The 24,309-nt window shown below is 39.7% G+C and overlaps 1 protein-coding gene across 9 annotated transcripts in view; it reads left to right on the top strand.

Annotated features, from left to right (window-relative positions):
- The window catches only part of TENM3 (teneurin transmembrane protein 3), a 454,861-nt gene that overhangs the window by 292,850 nt on the left and 137,702 nt on the right, over positions 1 to 24,309 (top strand). For all 9 annotated transcript variants that reach the window (XM_068971252.1, XM_068971251.1, XM_068971249.1 and 6 more), the window contains one exon: positions 3,638 to 3,876. In XM_068971252.1, the coding sequence (XP_068827353.1) occupies positions 3,638 to 3,876 (239 nt within the window). The remainder of the gene's footprint in view (positions 1 to 3,637; positions 3,877 to 24,309) is intronic.

The raw sequence follows: 24,309 nt of genomic DNA, 5'->3' as shown, positions 1-24,309 counted from the left end.
TTTGAAACTCTCAACCCTAGGAACTTCACCCGGGTAATTTGGGTCTTTCCCCCGCCCCTGCCCCCTGACATGATGCTGTGAGCACAGCGAGATGCCCCTCATGCTTGGAGTCTCCACACAGATGCTGGTCTTCTGTCTGTCCCCTCAGCATCAATCACAGTGTGACTGCAGTGACGGCCTGCATCCCTGTCTGCATGGCCTCTTTGCGGTGATAGCAACACACTCTCTCTTTTTTCTGCTGCTCTAGAAGCCACAGAAGTTATTCTGCTTCACACAGACTGCGCTGAGCTGCAGGACTCTCAGGAGGGTCTCTTCAGTGTGCATTGAACACTTAACCTGGTGCTGGATGTGAACATGCCATATATGTTACTCATTTAATCCTCATAACATGCCTTCATAATAGGTGATGTTTTATTGCCATTTTATAGGTGATAAAACCAACACACAGAAAATTTGAGTAATTTAGAAACATTATCCAGCTAATTATAGGCGAAGTCTGGATTTGAACCCAGGCATGGGCTTCCCTGGTGTTTCAGACGGTAAGGAATCTGCCTACAGTGCCGGAGACCTGAGTTCGATCCCTGGGTCAGGAAGATCCCCTGAAGAAGGGAATGGCAACCCACTCCAGTATTCTTGCCTGGGAAATCCCATGGACAGAGGAGCCTGGCAGACTACAGTCCATGGGGTCTCAGAGAGTCGGACACAACTGAGCTAACACGATCACCTTCAGTCTGGTTCCAGAGCCCACATTCTTAATAATTAGGCTGAATATCAATATGGTAGCAGGTGCCAAACACTGCTTCCAACATACCATTTAATTCAGGTTGTAAACTTTAAAGTTTGCTTTGTAAAGTAGTTCTCTGGGGGGAAATGGACCTCATAATATGGTCATTAGTATAATTTATAGAAGTAGTTACTTGTCATCTGCATGTGTTCTAATTTTGTGGTTGACAAAGCCTTTTTAGATGCATTAACTTCTTTACAGCTTTGTAAGGTAAGTAAATCATTAACTTCATTTTACACATGAAAACAAGATCCTAAATTTAGGAAATGTTAGATCAGGAACTTAAATCTTCTGATTTCTAACCTAGAATTCTTTCCACTATACCCGTGAGGCAAGTTTTCATGACTTTTACCATATCTGCACCCCACTCCAGTACTCTTGCCTGGAGAATCCCATGGATGGAGGAGCCTGGTAGGCTGCAGTCCATGAGGTCACAAAGAGTCAGACACGACCAAGTGACTTCACTTTCACTTTTCACTTTCATGCATTGGAGAAGGAAATGGCAACCCACTCCAGTGTTCTTGCCTGGAGAATCCCAGGGACAGAGGAGCCTGGTGGGCTGCCGTCTCTGGGGTCGCACAGAGTCGGACACCACTGAAGTGACTTAGCAGCAGCAGTACATCAGCTACACATTTATCCACTTAATAATTTTTCCAGAAATGGGTTCTTTGTAAACTTAAATCCCTGGTTAGCCTTGCCTAAGCAATAATATGTTGTTAAATCATAAGCTTGTTTTTTCTTTCATTTTTCAACACTTATATTTTTGCTGGTGGTTGTTGTTGTTTAGTCACTAAGCCGTGTCTAACTCTTTTGCACCCCATGGACTATTGCCCACCAGGCTCCTCTGTCCATGGGATTTCCCAGGCAAGAATACTTGAGTGGGTCGTCATTTCCTTCTCCAGGGGCTCTTCCTGGCCCAGGGATCCAGCCCACGTCTCCTGCATTGGCAGGTGGATTCTTTACCACTGGGGCACCTGGGAAGCCCCACATTGTGCTCACTGTATTCCAGGTACTTTACAGTAAGCACATTAACTCAATTAAGCCTAATAACAACTCTGACAGATAGATACTATTCTTGTTTTCCATATTGAGAAACCAAAACACAGAGAGGAGTTAAATACTTTCCCCAAGGACGCATACCTAGTGTAGTAAACCAGGATTTGAATCTCAGCAATCTGCCTTCTAGGTTCTGTCCTTTAACCCCTTGTTCGTGCTGAGTCACTTCAGGCGTGTCCGACTCTGTATGCGCCTGGCTCCTCTGTCCATCGGATTCTACAGGCCAGAATACTGGAGTGGGTTGCCATGCCTCCCCCAGGGGATCTTCCTGACCCAGGGATCGAACCCCTGTCTCTTTTGTCCCCGGCCTTGGCAGGCAGGTTCTTTACCACTCTAGTGCCACCTCGGAAGCCCCTTTAACCCCCCTAACTTGTTTGATATATTCAGTCTATTTTCTAATAGCCATTAAAACAAATTACTTTGCATTACAATTTAAATATCCAGCTGTACCCCATCTCAAACCTTCTTGCATGCAGACTGTTTTGCACCATGATGGAATACTCTTAGGTTATTTCCTATAGTCTCCTGCATAGGAAAGAGAGCAGAGTCTGTTGACCTCACTGAACATGTTATTAGGGAAAATAATAGAAAAGGTTAGGACACAAAGTAAAAACACAGTAAGATACTCACATACTGTGAAATTTCAACCATGAAAAACATGATGCTTTTTTCTCAGTTTGAGGACATTTAATGTTCATAGGAATCTTAACACTAGTCATATTTTATAAAGAATTTCCTGTCACTCCTTTCGTGTGATCACTCAATTTCTGCTTTGACATTTTCAAGAGAGTAGAGAACTTTTAGAGGCAGTTTGCCCCACTGTCATTCAGCTCAAATCATTAGGGAATCTTTTTGTGTGTATGCCTGTGTGTCCTCAACCATTCAGTCGTGTCTCTTTGCAACCATGTGGACTCTAGCCCTCCAGGCTCCTCTTTCCATGGGATTTTTCAAACAAGAATACTGGAGTGGGTTGCCATTTCCTACTTCAGGAATCGAACCCGAATCTCTTGCATCTCCTACACTGGCAGGCAGATTCTTTACCATTGCACCACCTGGGAAGTTGATCTAAAAACTTGCTTCACTAGCCTCTTCATTCATTGAGGCTGGTTTTAGAAAGTGTTCTGTGTTTCCTTCCCTTTCTCCATCCCTCACCCCAGTAGACTCGCTTTGCTGGTTATATTTGACATAAGCAAAAGATTAAAATTAGTTTGCCTCCCTTGAAAACCGGCCAGCCACCTGTGGCCAAGATTGGCAGTACTCGATATGGGTGGTGGGAGGTGGGGGACAGGTGAGAATTTTCCGAGCACGTCCAGGAAAGAAAGCAGCCTATTCTGTGTGATCGTGCATGCTTGTGTATGTAGGCGTACATATCCTCACATGGAGCAAAGCCACATGCAGCTATAAAGTCATGTCATTGCTTTCCTTCCATGAAATGTGGAGGTGTTCTGAAGGCAGTCCATAACGGGAGCTTCCAGAATGGTCTTGTACAGTAAAGTGGTGTGACCAGAACGCCTCTGCAGTCTCTCCAGACACCTACTGGAAGGGACAGGAGTCCTCTGTGTCTGTAACTCCTCCTCCTCTGTTCATTACAAATCAGTCTCTTCAAAGTCATATGTTTCAGAGTTGGGTTTTTAGGTTAAAATATTTTCTTAATGTCTCTCTTTTTTTTAACTCTATGTAGTAAGTGATTTTAAAGCCAGAGAGAGACAGAACGAGAGGTGAGCTCATGCCTCACTGTCTCTGTCTCTCCGATCACAGTATATTTGTATCTTACGATGATTTTCTCCTGTCCTGCAGGCATTTCCTATTCAAAACAGGAACAGGGACCACGCCACTGTTCAGCACTGCCACCCCAGGATACACGATGGCCTCTGGCTCGGTTTACTCGCCACCTACTCGGCCACTACCTAGAAACACCCTATCAAGAAGTGCTTTTAAATTCAAGAAGTCTTCAAAGTACTGTAGCTGGAAATGTACTGCCCTGTGCGCTGTAGGGGTCTCAGTGCTCCTGGCAATACTGCTGTCGTATTTTATAGGTAAGAACCCATTTCTAGAACTCTTTCGTCTATACATCGGGACGTTGCCTGATTGTTCATTTGGTTTTATGTGTTTATCTGGACAGGGCTTGTATTCAGAGGTTATATATCATGGGTGAGAAGTTGGTCCTGATGGATGATAAATGGTTATTCTCATCATGTAGATGAATGGAGAAGCTGTTTGCGTGAAGTGCGAGGTCTGCCTTGGACACTCACTAGAGCATCCGTCTGTGTTGCATTTGTCTCTCTTGAGTGTGTTCACTTCTGTGACATTTCATGTCCAGGAAGTAATTCATGCGCTTGCAGGAATGGGCTCTGTGTAGGAATCCCCTTCAGGGCGGCGTCAATAGGGAGCTCTCTGCTCCTCCTCGTGATGTTGTTCATCTTTCAGCCAAGCCTGCGGTCTAAATGTAAAACCCATCACTCAGAGCCATCCTTGTGCACTCAGGAACTTCTCTCCAGAGAGCTGTGCATCCATAAAACAAGGGCTGGATGATGTACACGTCCCTCTCTGTGGGTTTTCCACCTTTTCGGATGGAATATTGATCGTGGTTTTTGTCACCTGACTGATTGGAGCTGCTAAGAGAAGTTGCAAATGTGTCTTTTCTTTAACTATTTCAGAACATAGATGAGCGTTCAAGCTATTGGCCAATGGCCTATTCAAATGTCAGAAATGACCATATCCAATCTTGATCTAAGTGTGTACAGAAAGGCATACAGCATCGAAAAGCAAATCATGTTCCCTGAGATAAATCACAGGCTGTGTGTTTCGCCAAGAACAGCCAGTGATGCTTCCTCAGGTTTGCAGAGCTATTTGTGATGCCCGGTGAAGTTCCATAAGTGAATAAGTGTCACAGGGCTGTCTGTGGAATAGTAAGACCCTTTTGTGGTAAACTGGTTTCTGTCTTTAGCTATAATACTCCTTAACTATGAATTAGGTCCTTAGGAAGTGAAGGGACCATCTTGAGTCACGTCACTGAAGAGGAAAGTAGAATTTTAGAGCATGAAGGAAGTTGAAAGATAGTTGAGTTGGGGGGAGCAATGCGGTGGCACGTTACCTACTGTGACTTCCGATTCTGTGACCATGGCTGACGTCACTCATGGACCTGGCACCCTTCCCACTAAACCTGCACACAGCCTGATCATCCTCATCACAGGGCTTTGTACAGCCACCGTCCATCAGAGGTGAAAACAAGATGAGGCCTTTCTGTCATTTTTTAATCGTCTAAGTTAACTCCCTCCTTGTGAAGGTGGTCAAGCCAGGTACGGAAAGGGTTGTCGCTCGATGAGGTCACACTAATGATACATTGCTGTGCTGTTTTGTAACACTCGTGGTGCACAGGAATGTCACAACAACAGCAGTCAGCCTTCACAAACAGATTCCTAGTATTTAGCTAGAAGATATCCAGCCTTGAAGAGCGTCTCTTCTGGTTAACTATTTGTTCGTTATTTGTGTACGTCAACAGTGTACTGCTAGATAATTTTAAACGGTTTCTCAAATGTAATAGTCGTAAGTGGGATGTAATAAATTAAACATATTAGTAGGGGATTTTTTTTTTTTCTGTAGTAAAAACCTATAAGTACTAAACCGATAAGTACTACGCAGGGTTGAAATTCGGTGTCTGTGTTGTTGGACATAGTTTCTGATCTTAAGTGCCTGTGTCCTCTTAAATATTTATTTAATAGGTTGTTAAATGTTTTGATTATCAGCTCTGCTACCATTTAATTTTATTTACACTGTGTGATTATGAAGAAAAATAGCATTTTAATGTGAGATCAGATCACTATTATTTGTGAGCCTTTCCTCCTTTTAAGGATCCGTCAATGAATCTAATTGAATATTAGACTCCTAAATAAAAACTCAAAATGTTCCTTTTTTTCAAATTATCAGTTTTTACTGTTTCATGGTTAGCATCCTACTTTAAACATCTCCCTTTGATTTTATCTTTATCTTCATGGAATTTTTTTTTTTTTTAACAGTGAGAGACTTTAATTTTTTGGGTTCCAAAATCACTGCAGATGGTAACTGCAGCCATGAAATTATTTTTTTTTCTTTTCTTTTCTTTATTTAAATTTTTATTTTTACTTTATTTTACTTTACAATACTGTATTGGTTTTGCCACACATTGACATGAATCCATCACGGGCGTACATGCGTTCCCAAACATGAACCCCCCTCCCACCTCCCTCCCCATAACATCTCTCTGGGTCATCCCCGTGCACCAGCCCCAAGCATCCTGTATCCTGCATTGGACATAGACTGGCGATTCGTTTTTAAAATATTCATGTACTCTTGTCAGTTCAACAGATAATTTGTTGAACATTTGTTGTGATTTAGTTACTGTGCTGGAAATTAAGGTGATACAGTTCCAAGTGTTATCTGACAAAATTACTTTTTTTTTTCCCCCTTGGAGTATAATTGCTTTACAGTGTTGTATGAGTTTCTGCTGTACAGTGAAGGGACTCAGCTGTATATATACACATGTAGTATATATGTACATATATGCCCTCTCTCTTGAGCCTCCCTCCCTCCCCACCCCCATCCCACCCGTCTAGACTATCGCAGAGCAGCAGTCTGAGCTCCCTGGGCTAGACAGCAGGTTCCGCTAGCTACCTGCTTTATACACAGGAGTGTATGTTTATCAGTGCTCCTCCCCCAATTCGTCCCACCCCCTCCTTCCAACCTCCATGTCCACAAATCCGTTCTCTATGTCTGCATCTCTATTCCTGCCCTGCAAGAGGATCATCAGCACCATATATAGGGAATCTAGAAAAATTACTTCTATCATGAAAGAATTAAGCCATCCTTTTATTGCTTAACTTAAGCACACAAACATACTTGGAATTTTCGCTGGTCTTTCTGTGTTAAATAATTCTTAACACAGTGATTTCTTTGCTGTTGTGTAGGTCAGGTAAAGAATTTCACTTCTTCATCAGTTAGCATGATAAATCTTCTTGAGAGTGAAGATACTGCCTTTACCCTTGAAAAACAGAGGAGGACATTTTGCTCTCCGGGAGGGCGGTCCTTTTCTATTGAGTGGTATAGAGCCGGGAGAGAGATTTGTCCGGGCAGATCAGCCTGATAAATCCTAGAATCAATGGGGAGACCAATGTCATCATCAGATTGACCTTACCACCTTTCACAAAAGCACAGCCATCCTTAAATTATTTCCATTCCCTTAGAGGTCCCCTTCCCTCGTATTGACTGTCAATATAAAGTCAAAGCCTTAAAGAAATAAAGGGCCTGAGGGATTATTTGTCTCCTAGAATTTTCTCACCTTCCAGTAAAGTCAAGAGAAGTTATGAGAATATAGCATTTACCAGTCTCTTCTCTAAGGTAGAATTATCTCAGAACAGTCAGAAAGGAAGGGAGAGAGGAGACAGGCTTTGTGTTTGGTGGTTTTTTCCTATCTTGGACAAAGTGAAAGTCAATCAGTCATGTCCAGCTCATTACGACTCTAGGGACTGTAGCCTGCCAGGCTCCACTGTCCATGGTGTTTCCCAGGCAAGAACCCTGGAGTGGGTTCCTATTTCCTTCTCCAGGGGATCTTTCTAACCTAGGGATCAGATCCAGGTTTCCTGCGTTACATTCAGATTCCTATTCTTAACCAAAATTTCAGAGACAGAAGCCGAAAAGAAAGTGAAAATTAATTCCCATAGGTCAATGTTAAATCTTTGCATAGGTAACTGCTATTAACTTTCTGGTGTCCACCGTTTCAGATATTTGTCCATGCACATATACACCTAGGCTTCCCTGGTAGTTCAGATGGTAAAGAATCTACCTGCAATGCAAGAGACTCAGTTTCGATCTCTGGGTCAGGAAGATCCCCTGGAGAAGGAGATGGCAACCTACTCCAGTATTCTTACCTGGAAAATCCCAAGGACAGAGGAGCCTGGCGGGCTACAGTCCATGGCATTGCAAAGAGTCAGACATGACTGAGCAGCTCACACACACATATACACCTAGAAGTCCATATTTTTAATGCATTTTGTACCAGATTTTTCTCATTCACTAACCTATCACTTTGGAGAAGGGAATGGCAACCCACTCCAGTATTCTTGCCTGGAAAATTCCATGGACAGAGGAGCCTGGTGGACTACAATCTGTAAGCTCACAAAGAGTCAGACATGTCTGCTTGACTAACACACACACAAATTATCATTTAGCACCTATTTTTAATTAACCAGTTTCCAAAAATGCATGACCATTTTCTTATGCATTTGTCTGTGTGTGTTTGTGTTTGCAGGGTGTCTTCCGTTGATGAAATTTTTGATCAGAATAAATTCTTTGAAAGAAATTTTCTGTGCCAGAGCATAGGCATGTCTTAAATTTATTCAGGTCCAAGTTACCCTCAGTTTATACAGCTATCAGTGCTACATATAATCAATATTTTTAATTCTTAAGCAGTCTCTTAGGTAAAAATATTTTATTGTCATTGTCATTTTTTACTGGTAGGGCTGAATATCTTTTCAAATGCTTATTGACCATTGGTAATTTTCCTATATGTGTTTTAATAGCCTAGTTTCCTCTGTTTTTCTTTTGGGCTTTTTATTCTTTTTTTAGGGGGCAATTGTACATGTTGATTAAGGATACGAATCATTTGTCATATGTTATATATTCCTCCAGTTTATTCTGAACTTTGCTTTTGGTTATCTTGCCATATACTATATGGAATTTTTAAAGTAATCAAAGTTATCAATATTTTCTTATCATTTCTAGTGTTCATGTTATACCTAGAAAATTCTTATTTACTCCAAGTGTTATTTTTTAAAAGTCACTTACAAATTTTCTCCTGGTACTTCTAAGGCTTTTTAGTAACCATTTTTAGCTCAGCATTTTTCTCATCACTCCACTCTGCATTAGAGGTTCAAATTAGCCGTTTCTTCTAGAAGCTCCCAGTCAAGTTATAAAGATGTGTGCAAAGGTATGTATACTGTACACTTTTAATAGAACATGGTTTCATAACAACTTTGGCCAAATGAGAAAAAGAGAGAGAGAGAGAAAAGGAAAGAAGGAAACACCTGCCCCTGGCTGAATATGTTGGGGAAAGACTTGATGTAGGAATAGCAGGTGAAGTTTGAGAGATGCAGAGGAGTTCATTTCTCTGGGCTTGACGTCACAATGGTTGCTGGGAGATCACTATGAGACAAGGTCTTCCGAGGCAGGGAAGGAAGAAGCAAGAGCTGTCCAGAACAGTGCCTATGGAGGCTCACGACATACCACTGCTGTGTTCGAAGCTGTGTACAAATTTCCTCCCTTCATTTTCCCAGCAGCCCCGTGAGTTATCTCTGTTTAACAAATATGATAGTCTTAGAAAGGCACTTCGCCTTAAAGTCACACAGGCCAGTAAATGATGGAAGCTGGACTGGAAACTACCAAGGATCGCAGGACATTATCTACGGGGCCTCCCATGAGGTTTTTGAAGAACTGAAAAGAGGGAAGAAACTGAAGAAATGGAAGCATTGTAGTGAAAAAGCATCACATTTATGTTTCGAAAAATTGCTCTAGTGGCATTCCAAAATATGCAATTCTAAGACAGAAAGTCCGAAGTTGGGCTTTTCAGACTTAACAGCTCCTCGGAATCACCTGGGGATCTTGTTAACATGCACATTCAGCAGATCCAGTGTGAGAACAGAGTCTGTGTTTCAGACAGGCTCCCTGGTGGTGTGGTCCACTGCAGCACAGTCAGATGTGGTACTTGATGAAGGAAACATTTCTACAGTGTCCAGTTCATAGCCACTAGACACACATGACTAGAGAGCCCTTGAAAAGTGGCTGGTGTAACTAAAAGCCTGGAGCTTAGATTTTATTATTCTTAACTAATTTGAGGGGCTTCCTAGGTGGCACAGTGGTAAAGAATCTGCCTGCCAGTGCAAGAGACACAAGAGACGCAGGTTTGATCCCTGGGTGGGGAAGATCCCCTGGAGCAGGAAATGGCAAGCCACTCCAGTCTGCTAGCCTAGAAAATCCCGTAGACAGAAGAGCCTGGCAAGCCACAGTCCAGGAGGCTGCAAAGAGTCAGACACAGCTAAGTGACTGAGTGCACACATGTGCACGCAAATAATTTGAACTCAAACAGCTACGCGTTTGACTGGTGGCTACCGTTTGGACAGTACAAAGGTAGACAGCGCTGTTAGAAAACTAGTCTAAGTGGGAGATCTTGAACCCATGTTGTGACAGAGAAGTGAGCAGAATTGAGAAACCATGAAGAACTGAAAAACTATGATGAAGCTGATTCATAACAGAATAGATGGGCCATGATTTATCATATCCGAGTTCTTAAAAATCAAATGTCCAGGTCTACACATATGGCAGACCTCTTCTCAACAGAGTCAAATGTGATTTTCTTTAGATCACTGAGCTCCCGATTACGATCCTTCTCTGACGTATTATCTTTAAATGATATGCCTTTCCACAGTGAAAATTCTTCTGATCACTGAACATAAAGGTTAGGTTCAATGATAGTGGTTAGTGATATTTTAAAAGGAGAAATAAAATGTGGAAGACTAGAGCAGTGCATAAAATGCAGTATTTACTGAATTTGAGCATTAGAGAAAGGTTTTCCTGCGAAAACCAGAATAAGTAGTATTATGTGTTTTGACAAATTCTGACATAAGGACAAATTTTAAGCGTTACCACATAAACCTAAATGTGGCCCCAAAAATCAATTCTCAGGAATATTAAAACCAATGCATTGTGATATAATAAAAATAAATTTGGAAGTGTCTGAGGGGGAAAAGGTATGATATTTTTTATTTTCTTTGTTGAGTTAGTTTAGCTAGAATCCTCTTTGTAGTTAATATCTAGAAGTCAAAAGAAATCTTTTGTTGGAGATTTGGGGTAACTAGATTTAAAATTTCCACAGGAATTTATAGTCTGTTTCTGTTTGTCTCTTTCCTTTAATTTTAGATAACACACTTTTTTATGCTTTAAGAATTTTCTGTATAGAGTAAACCCAGAAAATAGTTTTAAAAGCTGTTAAATCATATTTCTGCATTCTTTTCCAAGCATTCATGAGTGCTATATTAACCTATTTTGAAGATACTTCTAAAACATGTGTTTCCTGTATTTCAAAAGTTGTTTGGAGATAGAGATCATTGTTCTGCATTGGAGAACCAAAGAGGTCGACCTGTCCAATTTCCATTCTTGAGTTGGGCCTAGAAGGGGAAAGAACATTACCTTGAGACACTTCCATGGTGCATTTTAAGCACATATACACTGAATCAAAGAACAATTACATTTTTTTAGCTAGAGCCACTTTTATGTAGTACTAACTTGTTTTGGGAGAAAATACTCAGTATTTTTGAAGATAAGAACTTCCAGTCTCTTCTTGAACTGTTGCATTTCATCAGTGGTGACTTATCCAGGCTTCCAGAGAGGCTCATCTTGGGACTGCCCTGGCTGTTTGGTAGTTAAGACTTCACCTTCCAGTGGCAGTGCCCAGGGCATAGGTTTGATCCCTGTTTGGGGAGGTAGGATCCCACATGCCTCGCAGCCAAAAAACAAAGCAAATTCCCCTCCCCCCACCCGTAAATATAGAACCATATTCAATAAAGAGTTTAAAATGGCCTACATAAAAAAAAAAAAAAAACCTCAAAAAACAGAAGGATCATCCTTGTGGCTTTTCCCATCAGCCAGCCTGACTTGGTGGACTCCGCTGGAATTGTCTCTTCTCCCTAATGTTATAGCCACAGCCTGACCCTTTCAGTCTCCTCCACTAGTGAGCTCTTTCTCCCCTTTATTGCTTCTGCCCCTAAAAGAGAGGAAGCCTTCTGCATATCATCCTACATTTCCCGTGGTTTTCCATGGCTGTAGAAGGACACTCAAGGCTACCTAACATGTTACTGTATGTGAAGCTAGGATATGAGGCCCTTTCCTCTGAGGAAAAAAAAAATGATACAGTACTTTTGCATCTTGGACATGTTTATTTGTTTTTCCCAGGCATTTCCTTTTAATTATTTCCAAGATCACAACCAATTTAATCCCATTAAATTTACCAAGTATTGAATATCCTTCGTAAACGCTGAGTTCACAGTAAGACGTAACCTTTACAACAGTGATCTTATGTGGGAAAATGTGTCAATTTTGAATATCATATTACAGTGTATTTTTAGAATGCTGTTTATAAGCACAGAGCCTCAAAGCAGTAAGATTTGAATTTGTAATCCCACCTCTGTCACTTATCAGCTATGTCATCTTGAGCAGGGTAGTTAACCTCCATAAACCTGGGTTTCATTGTAAACAGGATTAGTAATAGTAGAGATCTTCGGAATCTTTCATAAAATAATTATTAAAAGACCTACTATATTGCACAGGGAACTATTTTTAATATCTTGTAATAACCTATAGAAAAATAGGTTATTTTTTATAGTAGAAAAGAATCTAAACAAGAATAGATATGCATATATGTTTAACCGAATCCCTTTCCTTTACAACTGAAACTAATGCAATGCTGTAAGTTAATTATATTTCAATTTTAATGATAAAAAGAAAAATAATAATCACTGTGCCTATAAAATGTAGTTGCTGAATTAATTGTAACTGCTATTATTTCACAACCTAGTGAATCAAATATCAGTATCCACAATTTTTTAGAAAGAAAAATCTTTGGCCCAGAGAATCAGTGACTTGTCCAGCATTAAAGCCAGTCAGTGTTTAAGTGGCAACCATCTCCAGTATTCTTTCAAGGGAAATCCCATGGAGAGAAGACCCAGGCAGGCCTCAGAGAGTCAGACATGACTTAGGGAATGAGCATGATAAGCACATTATCTAGGTCTTCTTACTTTTAGTCCAGAACTTTATTCCACTGTATCAGAAGGCATTGATTGTTTCTCATAAGACTTAAGAATTTACTTTAAAAAAAAAAAAGAATTTACTTAAAAATTGCAATTTGTTATAAAAAAAATTAAAAATGTGTTTCAAATTTTTCCAGTAATCGCAAGGAAAAACTAAAATATATAAATATAAAAATATGTATAAAATAACAATACCGCAGAAGGTTCACAACTATATGATAAAGGAGAAGAGCATATTAAAGAAATGTACAGGGATCACTGCTGCGGGAACTGAAAGTGCTGTAGCTCTTTACCATGGGATCTTTTAATTTTGTTCTGGATGCTTCATCTGTTCCTTATCTCCAGTTGCAGTTTTTACAAGCCAGCCTCATGATGTAGTTCCTGAAACACTGAGTTACATAGAATTTATACGTAAAACCTAACCATATCGTTTCAGTCATTTCAAGTCAACACAGATTTTACCATTATTTTCTATTTTAAGACTAAAGCTGTTTTTAGATGCATTTTACTTCTTCAGAGATATTCCTTGTGATCTCAGAAGAGAATCACAGAGAGAGAAGCACTGCATGTTGGAAGTGGGAAAGTGGGTCATTTATTTTTAGGAAAGGAGCCTGAGACCACCAAGTACAGAAGCAGGTGGACAGCGAGAGCCACCTCCAGGGTATCAGAGACGACTTCCTCCGTATTTTGCTTTGAAAAAATTTCCCACAAAAGCCTTGTAAATATCATTAATTAGAGTTAAGTCCATAACTGAGGAAAGCTGCTCTCCACGTGAGCCCAGATGAATGGGGAACAGCTGGAAAACTGGCTTCCCACGCTGTTTTTCAGCCCTGCTTGATGAGATGACGTGAGAGGTCCAGGCAGGCTGATGGGAAGTGTTGAAGTTACAGTTACCTGCGAGGTACCTGAAGTGGTGACGTGGTCTCCGCGTCATCCAACTTTCATAGGCAGCAGAACTTGGTAAGGGAGACACTGACTAAATCTTTGTTGACAGATGAATCCCAAATAACAAACTACTTGAGCTGGTTGTGCCTGTGTTCCTGAAGGGTCTTTGATTTTGTTATTAGTAGAATTTATCACTTGACAACCACACACACACACACACGCACACGCACACTCTCACACACTCACAAATCATGTTCTTTCTCTCAAATGTAACTTCTCAGGGAAGAAATAGACTCATTATTTCACAATTATTATTATGAAAGGGACATTTTGAAGGGGATATTTTTCTGGATTTTACCTTTTTAAATTTTTTCACATTAACTATTCTTTATTGATTCATTGGAGCAGAAATGTAGATCTTTCTAAAAGCAAATGAAGTGTTGGAGAAACATACCACCTAAAGGAAGACAAAGAATATTTTTATGTATACCTGCAACAATAGTACTGTAAGAGAGGTTCTTTCCAATGTATGCAGTAAGTATGTCCTACATCACAGAATTCCTAAGTTGACATTTTAAAATGAACAATAGAAACCTAAATTTTTAAACTGGAAAGGTCTTAAAAATATACTCATTTAAGTATTTCAAACCGACACCACCAGATAAATAGTTTGGCCTATACAGAGGGTTATTTGTTTTTTTTTTTTAACTTTTTATTTTGTATTGGGGTATAGCCGATTAACAATATTGTTATAGTTTCTTGTGAATGGTGATGGGGCCTCAACCATACATGTACCTGTTGGATTTTGCCATATTTTAATCAACCAACCTTCCTCTAAGAATCTCCATATCCCTAATAGTTAGATCTTTTAATAATGATGATTAAAGTGTCTTAAAATTTCAAAGAATTATCATTTTCAGGTCTATTGCACTCTTCTTCCAAAAAGTTAAAACAAGCCAAGGAAATATTATGTGCTTAAGTAGGTCACTAATATCTATACACATTTATTTGCATAAAAGTAGGATATAGGTCTTAAATAACGTTTTGAGGAGAAAGGAATCCAGATTCCTTTTAATATTATTATTTCTAAAATTGAGTCAGTACAATAAGCCTTTAAATAATGAGTAGGTCCACGGGATGTCAATGGTGAAGCTACTAATAACTGTTACCAATGAATCCTCTGTCACAAACATTTCACGATAACAGCAAACTCAGTATTTTGGCAAGCAAGGCTTAGTCTATAAATCATGCAAATGATTTCATTCTGTATTTTGAATGTTCTTGGAATGGGTCCTCATACCATATTCTTTAACGCTGACAACTGTTACTTCAAAGACTCTCTGGCTTATTGATAATGACTGGCCCCTCTGGGCAGTCAGTCATGAGGGTGAACACTTTTAGTCTTTCTGTTGGGTTGGAGAAGGAATGCTTCTTTCATTTCTAGAACAGAACCTGGAAACAAGAGAAAAACTAATGAAACACTAGGAAAACAATCTGTTGTAGAAATCCCAACTTAATTCTCTTGGTGACAGAAACAACAGCTTGATTTTCATACACCTCTGTCAGCTTCAGCCCTGGCTGTCAGTGGGCAGTTGGAATTGCTATTTTACTAAGCACCATCTTTCAGCGTAGTATACTGAATCTCCATAGCGGAGAAAGAAAAAAGGCTTAGAAATTTAAAAGTAGAATTTTTAATATAAAAGAACAGGTGTCTAATATTCTGGCAGAAACAAACCTACAGAGCTGAATCATAGCCTTAGTTTTACATGCCCATTAATGACACAGGCCAAGAAAGGATAGAAAGGAAAAATACTCAGTATAGAAATATAAAATATCAGCAGTCATTCCTTCCTTCCCTCCCCTTTTCCCCTGCAAAACTATTCGCTCATAAAGCTTGTGACTTCCAGTAGATTATAATACTCAGAGAGCCTTGCTAAATCAAGTGTTAATTCCTTTGAATATCAAAATATCTTTTTAATGGCAATTTGAGCACATACTAATATTTAAGCTTTCAAAAGAAATATTGATTTTCAAATAATCATATTTGGGTCAGCAAGGTATATGCTTGTGAAATAACGTTAGCCTTAAAAGTTAATAACAAATAATAATGGATTTGAATGCCAAAATATTGCCCAACACATTCCGTCAACATGTATATGAACACAGCAGGAAATCCAAAACAAAAGCTAATTTATGGAAAACTGTGTATTCCTAATGACAGTTTAGACCAGTAGGGGTCCAAGTTACAAACTGCAATCTTTACATGAGATACTTTCATTGTGCATTGAAAACTTGGTTGCATTCTGGAAACATGAATCAAATCAAACCATTGCCCTATATTTAAGAGTATTCTTCTCATTTTCTCTGTAAAATCTGATCATTGCACATGTGCATCATGTATATTTATGTACTCATGAAATTTAAACACAAAATGAAGAAATTTTGCTTTCAAAACCCAAGATACCCAAGGAATAGTATGCATAAAATGATAGTTTGAGCCCATGCAATTTTACTTTATTGTAAAATGAAGACAAAGGAACCACAGCACTGGTATTTTAATATGTTGATATTTTATTGATGCCAGATTTTTTTTTTTTCCTTAGGCTCAATGATTTAGCCTAAATATTTATATTTTAAAACATTATATTGACATACCGTAGAATATAAATCTGGAAGAAACCTTAAAGATCAGTGAGTGTAGTTCTTCAGATTTTTACATAAATAAGATATCTGAGCCTCAGAGAGGCCCAGGGACTTGCCAAGGTTCCAGAACTCAATAGAGCCAGAATTGAGACTTTTGGACCCAGGTCTCTTTAAACGTAAACTGAGGGCTCCACAAGATGCCACACAGCCTGTGCTGAAAACTGCATTCATACCTATAAATGATCAGATTCTGATTTTCTTCTCCTGCAACTTCTGATAACATGTTCCTAATGATTCTTTCTCAGAAAGATTATTTTGGGGGGGAAACATACCAAGGTGGATGTGAGGTGAATTTCAAGACAGGAAAGCGTTCAACCTTAGCTTGCTGAGATGAACTTAGAAAGTTTTGGAGGCTAAATCCAACTGAATTGCAAATACTTTCAGGATATCTTTTAGCTTAGTTTTTTGTTTGTTTGTTTTACCAGAATCTGGTTCTCATATTACCTCATACTTTTTTTGTCGTTGCTGGTTTTTACCAGAACCTGGTTCTCATATCATCTCATACTTTTTTTGTCTTTGTGTGAATGCAGGCTTGATCTTGTGATATTAAATAGCATTTAGCCAATAATGCCAGGCATGCTAAGAACTAGATTTTAAGTTGCCAAAACCTCAGAGCGTACTCTTCAGGGTTCTGGTGACATAAGCTGGGTTCAGGTTTCCGATGGCAAGGGTGCTTGCTTCTGTGTTTGCCTCACAACATCCCCTGTAATTTACTCTAAGGTTCTGGCAGATTGCTGGACCATGTCACCAGCTGTCACCACCCCTCCTTCCCATCCCTGTTTGGCAGTATCTGAGAACACAGGCACGCCAGTAGAAATAATAGTAGCTGTGATAACAACTTCGGTGGCATGGTCCCCAGAGACAAGATCAAAATTTGGCACCATTTCTCTCAACATGGAACTAAAAATGGCACTGAATTTGCTCCTTGGTGGCGTATAATTTTCCTTAATGACACATTTTGGTTTCAAGTCTTCTACATGCTGGCTTTTAAATATCAAGCCAGCATACATCGGTAAAAAACAATGCCATGCCCATTTTTTTATGGGGAGGAGGTGAAATAAATATAATACCACATATTCCTTTCATCTCCATCAGCCTTGAAAAATAAAGGGAGTGGATGCTATAATTTCTCTCACTTCAGTGGTATTTCAGAGCCTGAAAATTTCTTCATAAAATTTCACTGGTAGATTTTCACTGGCATATTGTCTCAAAATTCTCTCAATTAATGAGATTTTTTTCTTGGCATTTCTGAAACAAAAAATTTAAGAAATTATAGAATATTTTTTGAGTGACACAAGAAATATTTTAATTTTAGCATCTTGAATTTGGTTACAATCTAAGAATACCAGGCAAAACCCTTAAAATGTAGTTCAGAGTAGACTACTGGGCTATAAGTAACATAGGTTGCAAAAGTGATTGACAGTTTAGCACTGAGTTATTTCTAGAGTTGATATCTTTGTAACTTTTTTATCATTGACTTGGGTGGTAGTATAAAAAGTATGCTCATGAATTTTGTAGATGATAAATGTCAGATACTACAACTAATTTAAGAGAGTTCTGACTGGGAATCATCTTGAAAATCTGTATTCTCCCTCTGTGCAAAAACAGGAATTATACTAGGTACTTTCTAACACATTATTGACTGGGGCATTTTGCAGAAACTAACTTATGTGGCATTTATGCATCTCCAATCAATAATGTGCTAAGACTGCTTATGACTGTAACCAGTCTCAGATTCTCTGTTATCATCCTTATTTCTCAGGAACCAAGCAATGGAGAGCCAGCCCTCTAAGATCAACTCTAAGCAAGATATTGAAAAAGCTGAATTACATATTAAATTTTTCCTGTAACTGTCCCCTCCCATTTTTCCATAGCTAACATCCTATACATTATTCCATTACCCCACCCCAAACTCATCATTTTCCATCAGAGTACCTATTTTTAACCCCCTATCTGCAAAGGTACATTTGTGCTTCTCCTACGACCCCCCTACTTCTCACACAAGAGACAGTTAAAAACGTATTCAAATATAAGGTGGGCTGTTCAAGATAAACTAATATAAATTGCTGTGGCAGTATATGGACATGGAACAACAGACTGGTTCCAAATAGGAAAAGGAGTATGTCAAGGCTGTATATTGTCACCCTGCTTATTTAACTTATATGCAGAGTACATCATGAGAAACGCTGGGCTGGATGAAGCACAAGCTGGAATCAGGATTGCCAGGAGAAATATCAATAACCTCAGATATGCAGATGATGCCACCCTTATGGCAGAAAGTGAAGAGGAACTAAAAAGCCTCTTGATGAAAGTGAAAGAGGAGAGTGAAAAAGTTGACTTAAAGCTCAACATTCGGAAAATGAAGATCATGGCATTTGGTCCCATCACTTCATGGCAAATAGATGGGGAAACAGTAGAAATAGTGTCAGACTTTATTTTGGGGGGCTCCAAAATCACTGCAGATGGTGATCACAGCCATGAAATTAAAAGACGCTTACTCCTTGGAAGGAAAGTTATGACCAACATAGATAGCATATTCAAAAGCAGAGATAAATTACTTTGCCAACAAAGGTCCATCTAGTCAAGGCTATGGTTTTTCCAGTAGTCATGTATGGATGTGAGAGTTGGACTGTGAAGAAAGCTGAGTGCCAAAGAATTGATGCCTTTGAACTGTGGTGTTGGAGAAGACTCTTGAGAGTCCCTTCGACTGCAAGGAGATCCAACCAGCCCATCCTAAAGGATATCAGTCCTGGGTGTTCATTGAAAGGACTGATGCTAAAGCTGAAACTCCAGTACTTTGGCCACCTCATACAAAGAGTTGACTCATTGGAAAAGACTCTGATGCTGGGAGGGATTGGGATCAGGAGAAGGGGACGACCAAGGATGAGATGGCTGAATGGCATCACCGACTCGATGGACGTGAGTCTGAGTGAACTCCGGGAGTTGGTGATAGACAGGGAGGCCTGGCGTGCTGCGATTCATGGGGTTGCAAAGAGTCGGACACGACTGAGCAACTGAACCGAACTGAACTGAACTGATGGCAGTATAGAGTACAAATTAATTCTAGGAAGACTTCATGAAGAAATGTTATGTGGACTAGAAGTTAGGGTGTTGGTGAGATTTCATCAGGCAGAGTTTGGGGAAGGCACCCCAGAAACCAAGAATTATAAGGAACAATGTCACAGAAGCAGAATAATTAAGGACACTATGGTAGACAGGCAAATCTGGCCAGCTCATGGGGTCTGTGTTATATGCACCTTGTTATGCAACAGAGCTCTAGAACTTTCTCATCTTGCAAAATAGAAACTCTCTATTCACTAAACAACTGCCCATTTCCCCCCATGCCAGCCCTAGGCACCATTCAACTGTCTGCTCCTTTGGGTCTATCTTAGATGCCCATATAAGTGAAATCAAGCAGTATTTGTCCTGTGTATTTATACAATAGGCTTCTCTTGTGGCTCAGTAGTATAAATAACCTACCTGCCAATGCAGGAGACACAAGTTTAATCCCTGGATTGGCAACCCACTCCAGTATTCTTGCCTGGGAAATCCCATGGACAGAGGAGCCTGGCAAGCTACAGTCCATGGGGTCACAAAGAGTCAGGTTTGACTTAGCAACTAAACAACAACATATGTATATGGTATTTTCTTTATCCATTCATTAGTGGATATGTGGATGTCTTCTATCTCTTGACTGTTGTCTCACTCTTCTCTTTTCCTCTTAGTGGATGGAGTCGCTTACCATCCTTCTACACTGGGTCTTTGCTGTGTGTGTGCATTTATTCTGTTTATCTCAGTGGGGCCGGGGGTCGAGGTGGTGTTGCTGTAACAGGCTGTCTTCATTATCTCGCCCACAACCTTATGGGCAGGAATGCCTGGGAGCTTTGCAGAGAAAAGCACCTGTGGCAAAGGTTCAGGGAAGGTAAAACATACATTCTTTAGCTATGCTCTGTGTCAGATGGACTACTTTAAATAAAATATTTAAGTTTAGTATGTAGTTAGAAAAGTATACAGAACCTAAGTGAACAACCCAGTGGAGCCACTTCCCAGGCAGAAAAATGGAATATGACCCGCTCTCCAGAAGCCCCCATGGGGTCTCCCAGGCATCACCTCCCCACTTCCCCCTGCAGAGAGTCACTCCGGGGACTTGCACCTGCTTTGAATGTTATGCACGTGGACTTCCACAGTTTCAGCGTCTTTTGTGAATGGGTTCCCTTGCTCAGTATTCCGTTTGTGAAGTTGTTGCATATTGTGGCATCTGGAGGTGGCTCACTCACTCACATTGCTGTGTGGAATTCCATTGTATGATGATCCTATCGTTTGTTTCTCCATCCTACTGCAGGCAGACATTGGAGTTCTTTCCAGTTTGGGGCTGTAACAAATATTTCTGTGAACATTCTTGTTCATGCCTTTTGGTGCTCTTTGGATACATGTTTCTATTGGATATGCAGGCAGAATTTTGTACATCTATGGGGACTTACCCACTGTATGTAAGATTTTTTAATATGGAGAAAATATATTCTAATTCCCAACAAGCAACCTTTAAATGATCTTGCAAAAATAGAACTATTTATAGTTGGTAAGCATCTTGTATTTACAACTCAATTTTAAGAAATGGACAACTTCTGAGTATGTCTGCTACTCAAAAGAGAGATGCATTAACAATTTGTGTTAGACTTTTTATAATTCCCTTGAGGCGAATGCTCAGTTTTGATTCAGATAAGAAGGAAAACAGCACAGTACAGGGAAAGGAATCCTGAAATAGAATCAGGAGGTCTGTTACGTACTTTGAAAATGGAGTCTGGTGTTGAGTGAAGCTCTTGACACTTAATATGTATAACTTAAGATCTCTATGCAAATACAGAGACTGAGCCCAAGTTAATGAGACAGAGAGACACACACACAGAGATACATGGGTCCTCTTCATGCACTAACTGGGTAAATCACTGACCCCCTCTCTGCCTGTGTTACAGGGGTAACGATCCTATCACACACTACATTTATTAGGAGATAATAGATATCAAGGTATTTTAAAATGCAAAAACACACTGATTATATCTACATTAGTATTTCTATAACTTTAAAACACACACTGCTGTTTACTTGCGTAATTTTTAATTTGTTTTTAAGACTCTTGGAGGTAACCAAAACAGCCTGTTATTAATTTAATCACTGTCATAACATTACTGTAGAACTTTCCTTTTGGAACAATACACGCTATGGAAAAGTATTTGTGTGGCAGGACAGTGCCTGGAGTACACAAGTGTTACCGGTAACTGATTTTTCCTTCCCTCCCCTCCAACCTCTGTCTCTGCCTTCATTTTCCTAGATGTAGTGCAGAATCATGTCTCTAGCCTACGACCCTCACAGAAGTTACAGTTGACTCCCTTCGGTGTGGATTTTCACATTCCACCACCCTCGGGTAGGTTATAGGTGGTGTGTGTGCCCTTTTTCACCAGAAGGTCTGGGTCACGGTCCACAACTTACTCATTTGGAACCTTACGCTCAGAAAGTCTCAGTTTTCACAGATTTACAATTAAAAAAAAAAAAAAAACAGTAACTACCTAACGGAGTCTTTGAGAAGATTAAATGAGATGATAGGCTAAAGCATAAGCACAACACTTGACACATAGCTAAGTGTTCAGTGAACATTTTATTTTTAAAAAATATTGCATCCACATGTTCCCACACCACCGCAGAGGACCCTGTCTGCGGCTGAGAGAATGCCTGGTATTGCTACCAGTCTGTGCCACCTCGCCTAAGCTGTCCTCATTAGCTAAGCTGTCCACCCAGGGGTCAAGGGCCCCGCAGAGCACAGAGCTGCCAGCCTCCTTTCTGGCACTCTTCCCATGCCCTCCATCGGGTCCTGGGCAAACCAGGACCTGTCACAGCGTCATGAAGAGTGGCCGCAATTGCCTTCTCATGGGATCAACTCTGCTTTCCAGCCTGGGCATTAAAGAATTAGGATCATTCTTCTTTCTTTATAGATGTATTTTGTTTCTCTAATTCTCCCTTTATGTGTCTGCCAAGATAGCTCATTACACCAGTGCTCAGTAATTTCAGTAGCGTTCTGACTTAGAGTTTGTTGCCTCCTTTTTCTCACTCTTCTTTGTATCTCTCTCTCTGTATGTGTCTCTGTCTCTCATTAACTTTGGAATCAACCTCTATATTTGCATAAAAATCTTTTGTTACACATCAGTGTCAAGAGCTTCACTCAATACCAAACACCAACATTTTCAAAGTACGTAACATCCTAAGACCAAACAACTGTTTGGTGTCTGTTTTCAAAGCAGAGTTTAACAAGATACAGTACCATTTGGTATGTTTCTTATTATATGACATCTTAAGTAGAACCAAAATCCCATTTTACTGAGATTTTCTATAATAAAAAATATATGTAATAAAGCTGTGGCCCATCTGGTAAAAAGTAAAATAGCTCTCCAAACACAAACATAACATTGCTTTTTAACATTTGATATCTGTGCATGACCCAGGGACTGTTCCTCCTCTTCAGAGTCTTTTAAAACCAGTAATATAAGCAAATCCATCATTCAAGAAGGCTTTTTATGTTACATAAAAGCTCACAATGATGATACATTATTTTGTATAGAAACTGTGGCTCTTTTGGAATATTATTGCTAAGCCAGAGTATGTCTGTCAAAACTTTTACTATACGCAGAACTACAGCATTTTATTCACACACTGCTGAACTATCTGAAACCTTGAAAAATGTATGAAATGATAAATGTTGAGAAAGCTTCTGATATTTTGCCACTCAAAAACTACATACTCTAATGCAAAATGACCTGAAATTATGCTTCTTTATGAGTTGACAGTTTGTATATTGGAGAATTGTAAACCTGTATCTTAATCCTTGAAAAAATTAGTCTTTAAAGGACATTGCTGAAACACTATAATTTAAACATTGAGTATGAGCCTATATATGTTTGTTACAAATTGTCCAGGGTGGATGTGGCTATGTTCCTGTCTATGTTTGGTGTGTTTCTTTACTAAAGGATGATTTTTATATGAGAAATTGTTAACAAAACAATGTGAGACTGGTAATAGAATGTCCCCAAACTGTTGAATCTTTTTTAAAAAATTGATCAATTATACACAGTGCTAATGGCCTTTCACTCAGCTATTATACTTTTCCTATAGCATTATGCTAAGACCAGTCATTAATTCATCATTAATAATGTAACACTCCATTCTTAGCCATTTATATTTTTATTTGGTATTTATTAATTTTGCCTTAAATTGCTATACTTGTGTCCACAAAAGTGTTGTCTGAGATTTTAAAACCTCCGAAAATAGAGTTTATTTCTTTGGCAGATGCTTACTGAGATCTGGTAAGTAGCAGACATTGTATGAGGCAAATGAGATACGTGAGTGACCTAAGACAATCTTGGGAGATACTTCATGCAGTCAGGAGGTCTCCCCAAGAAGCTGACACCAACCATCAGAGGGAAGAATAGGTATTTTGCAGTGGGTAAAGAGCACTGCAGATGTGGGGCCTAAGTGGGGTGTTTATTGAGACTCTCTGGTCTGGTCAGGTGACTACAAATGGTTCAATAACCTAGAATACAGAATAAGTAAATGAAAGAGCTACATACTATGGGCTGTCCCAGTAGGTGCCAGCTATCCTTCATATATATGGCCTAGAAAATTCATGGAGAAGGGAGTGGCAACCCACTCCAGTATTCTTACCTGGAGAATCCCATGGAGAGGAGCCTGGAGGGCTACAGTCCATAGGGTCACAAGAGTTGGACACAACTGAGTGACTAACACACACACATCCTTCATACATGGTCTAGAAAATTCACATCATTTAAGGTTGGTTTAACCAGCCTCATTTTGTCTAGAAAATTCACATCATTTAAGGTTGGTTTAACCAGCCTCATTTTGTCAGTAAACCTAATGTTTAGTATTACATCATTTGTCCAAAGTTAAATTCTAGATTGAGCTTCCCTGGTGCTAAGAAGTCTGTCTGCCAATCCAGGAGACACAAGAGACAGGTTGGATCCCTGGGTCAGAAAGATCCCTTGG

This window comes from Capricornis sumatraensis, chromosome 4 (assembly GCF_032405125.1).
Source record: "Capricornis sumatraensis isolate serow.1 chromosome 4, serow.2, whole genome shotgun sequence".
Lineage (NCBI taxonomy): Eukaryota > Metazoa > Chordata > Mammalia > Artiodactyla > Bovidae > Capricornis > Capricornis sumatraensis.
This window is presented reverse-complemented; position numbering and strand designations above follow the sequence as displayed.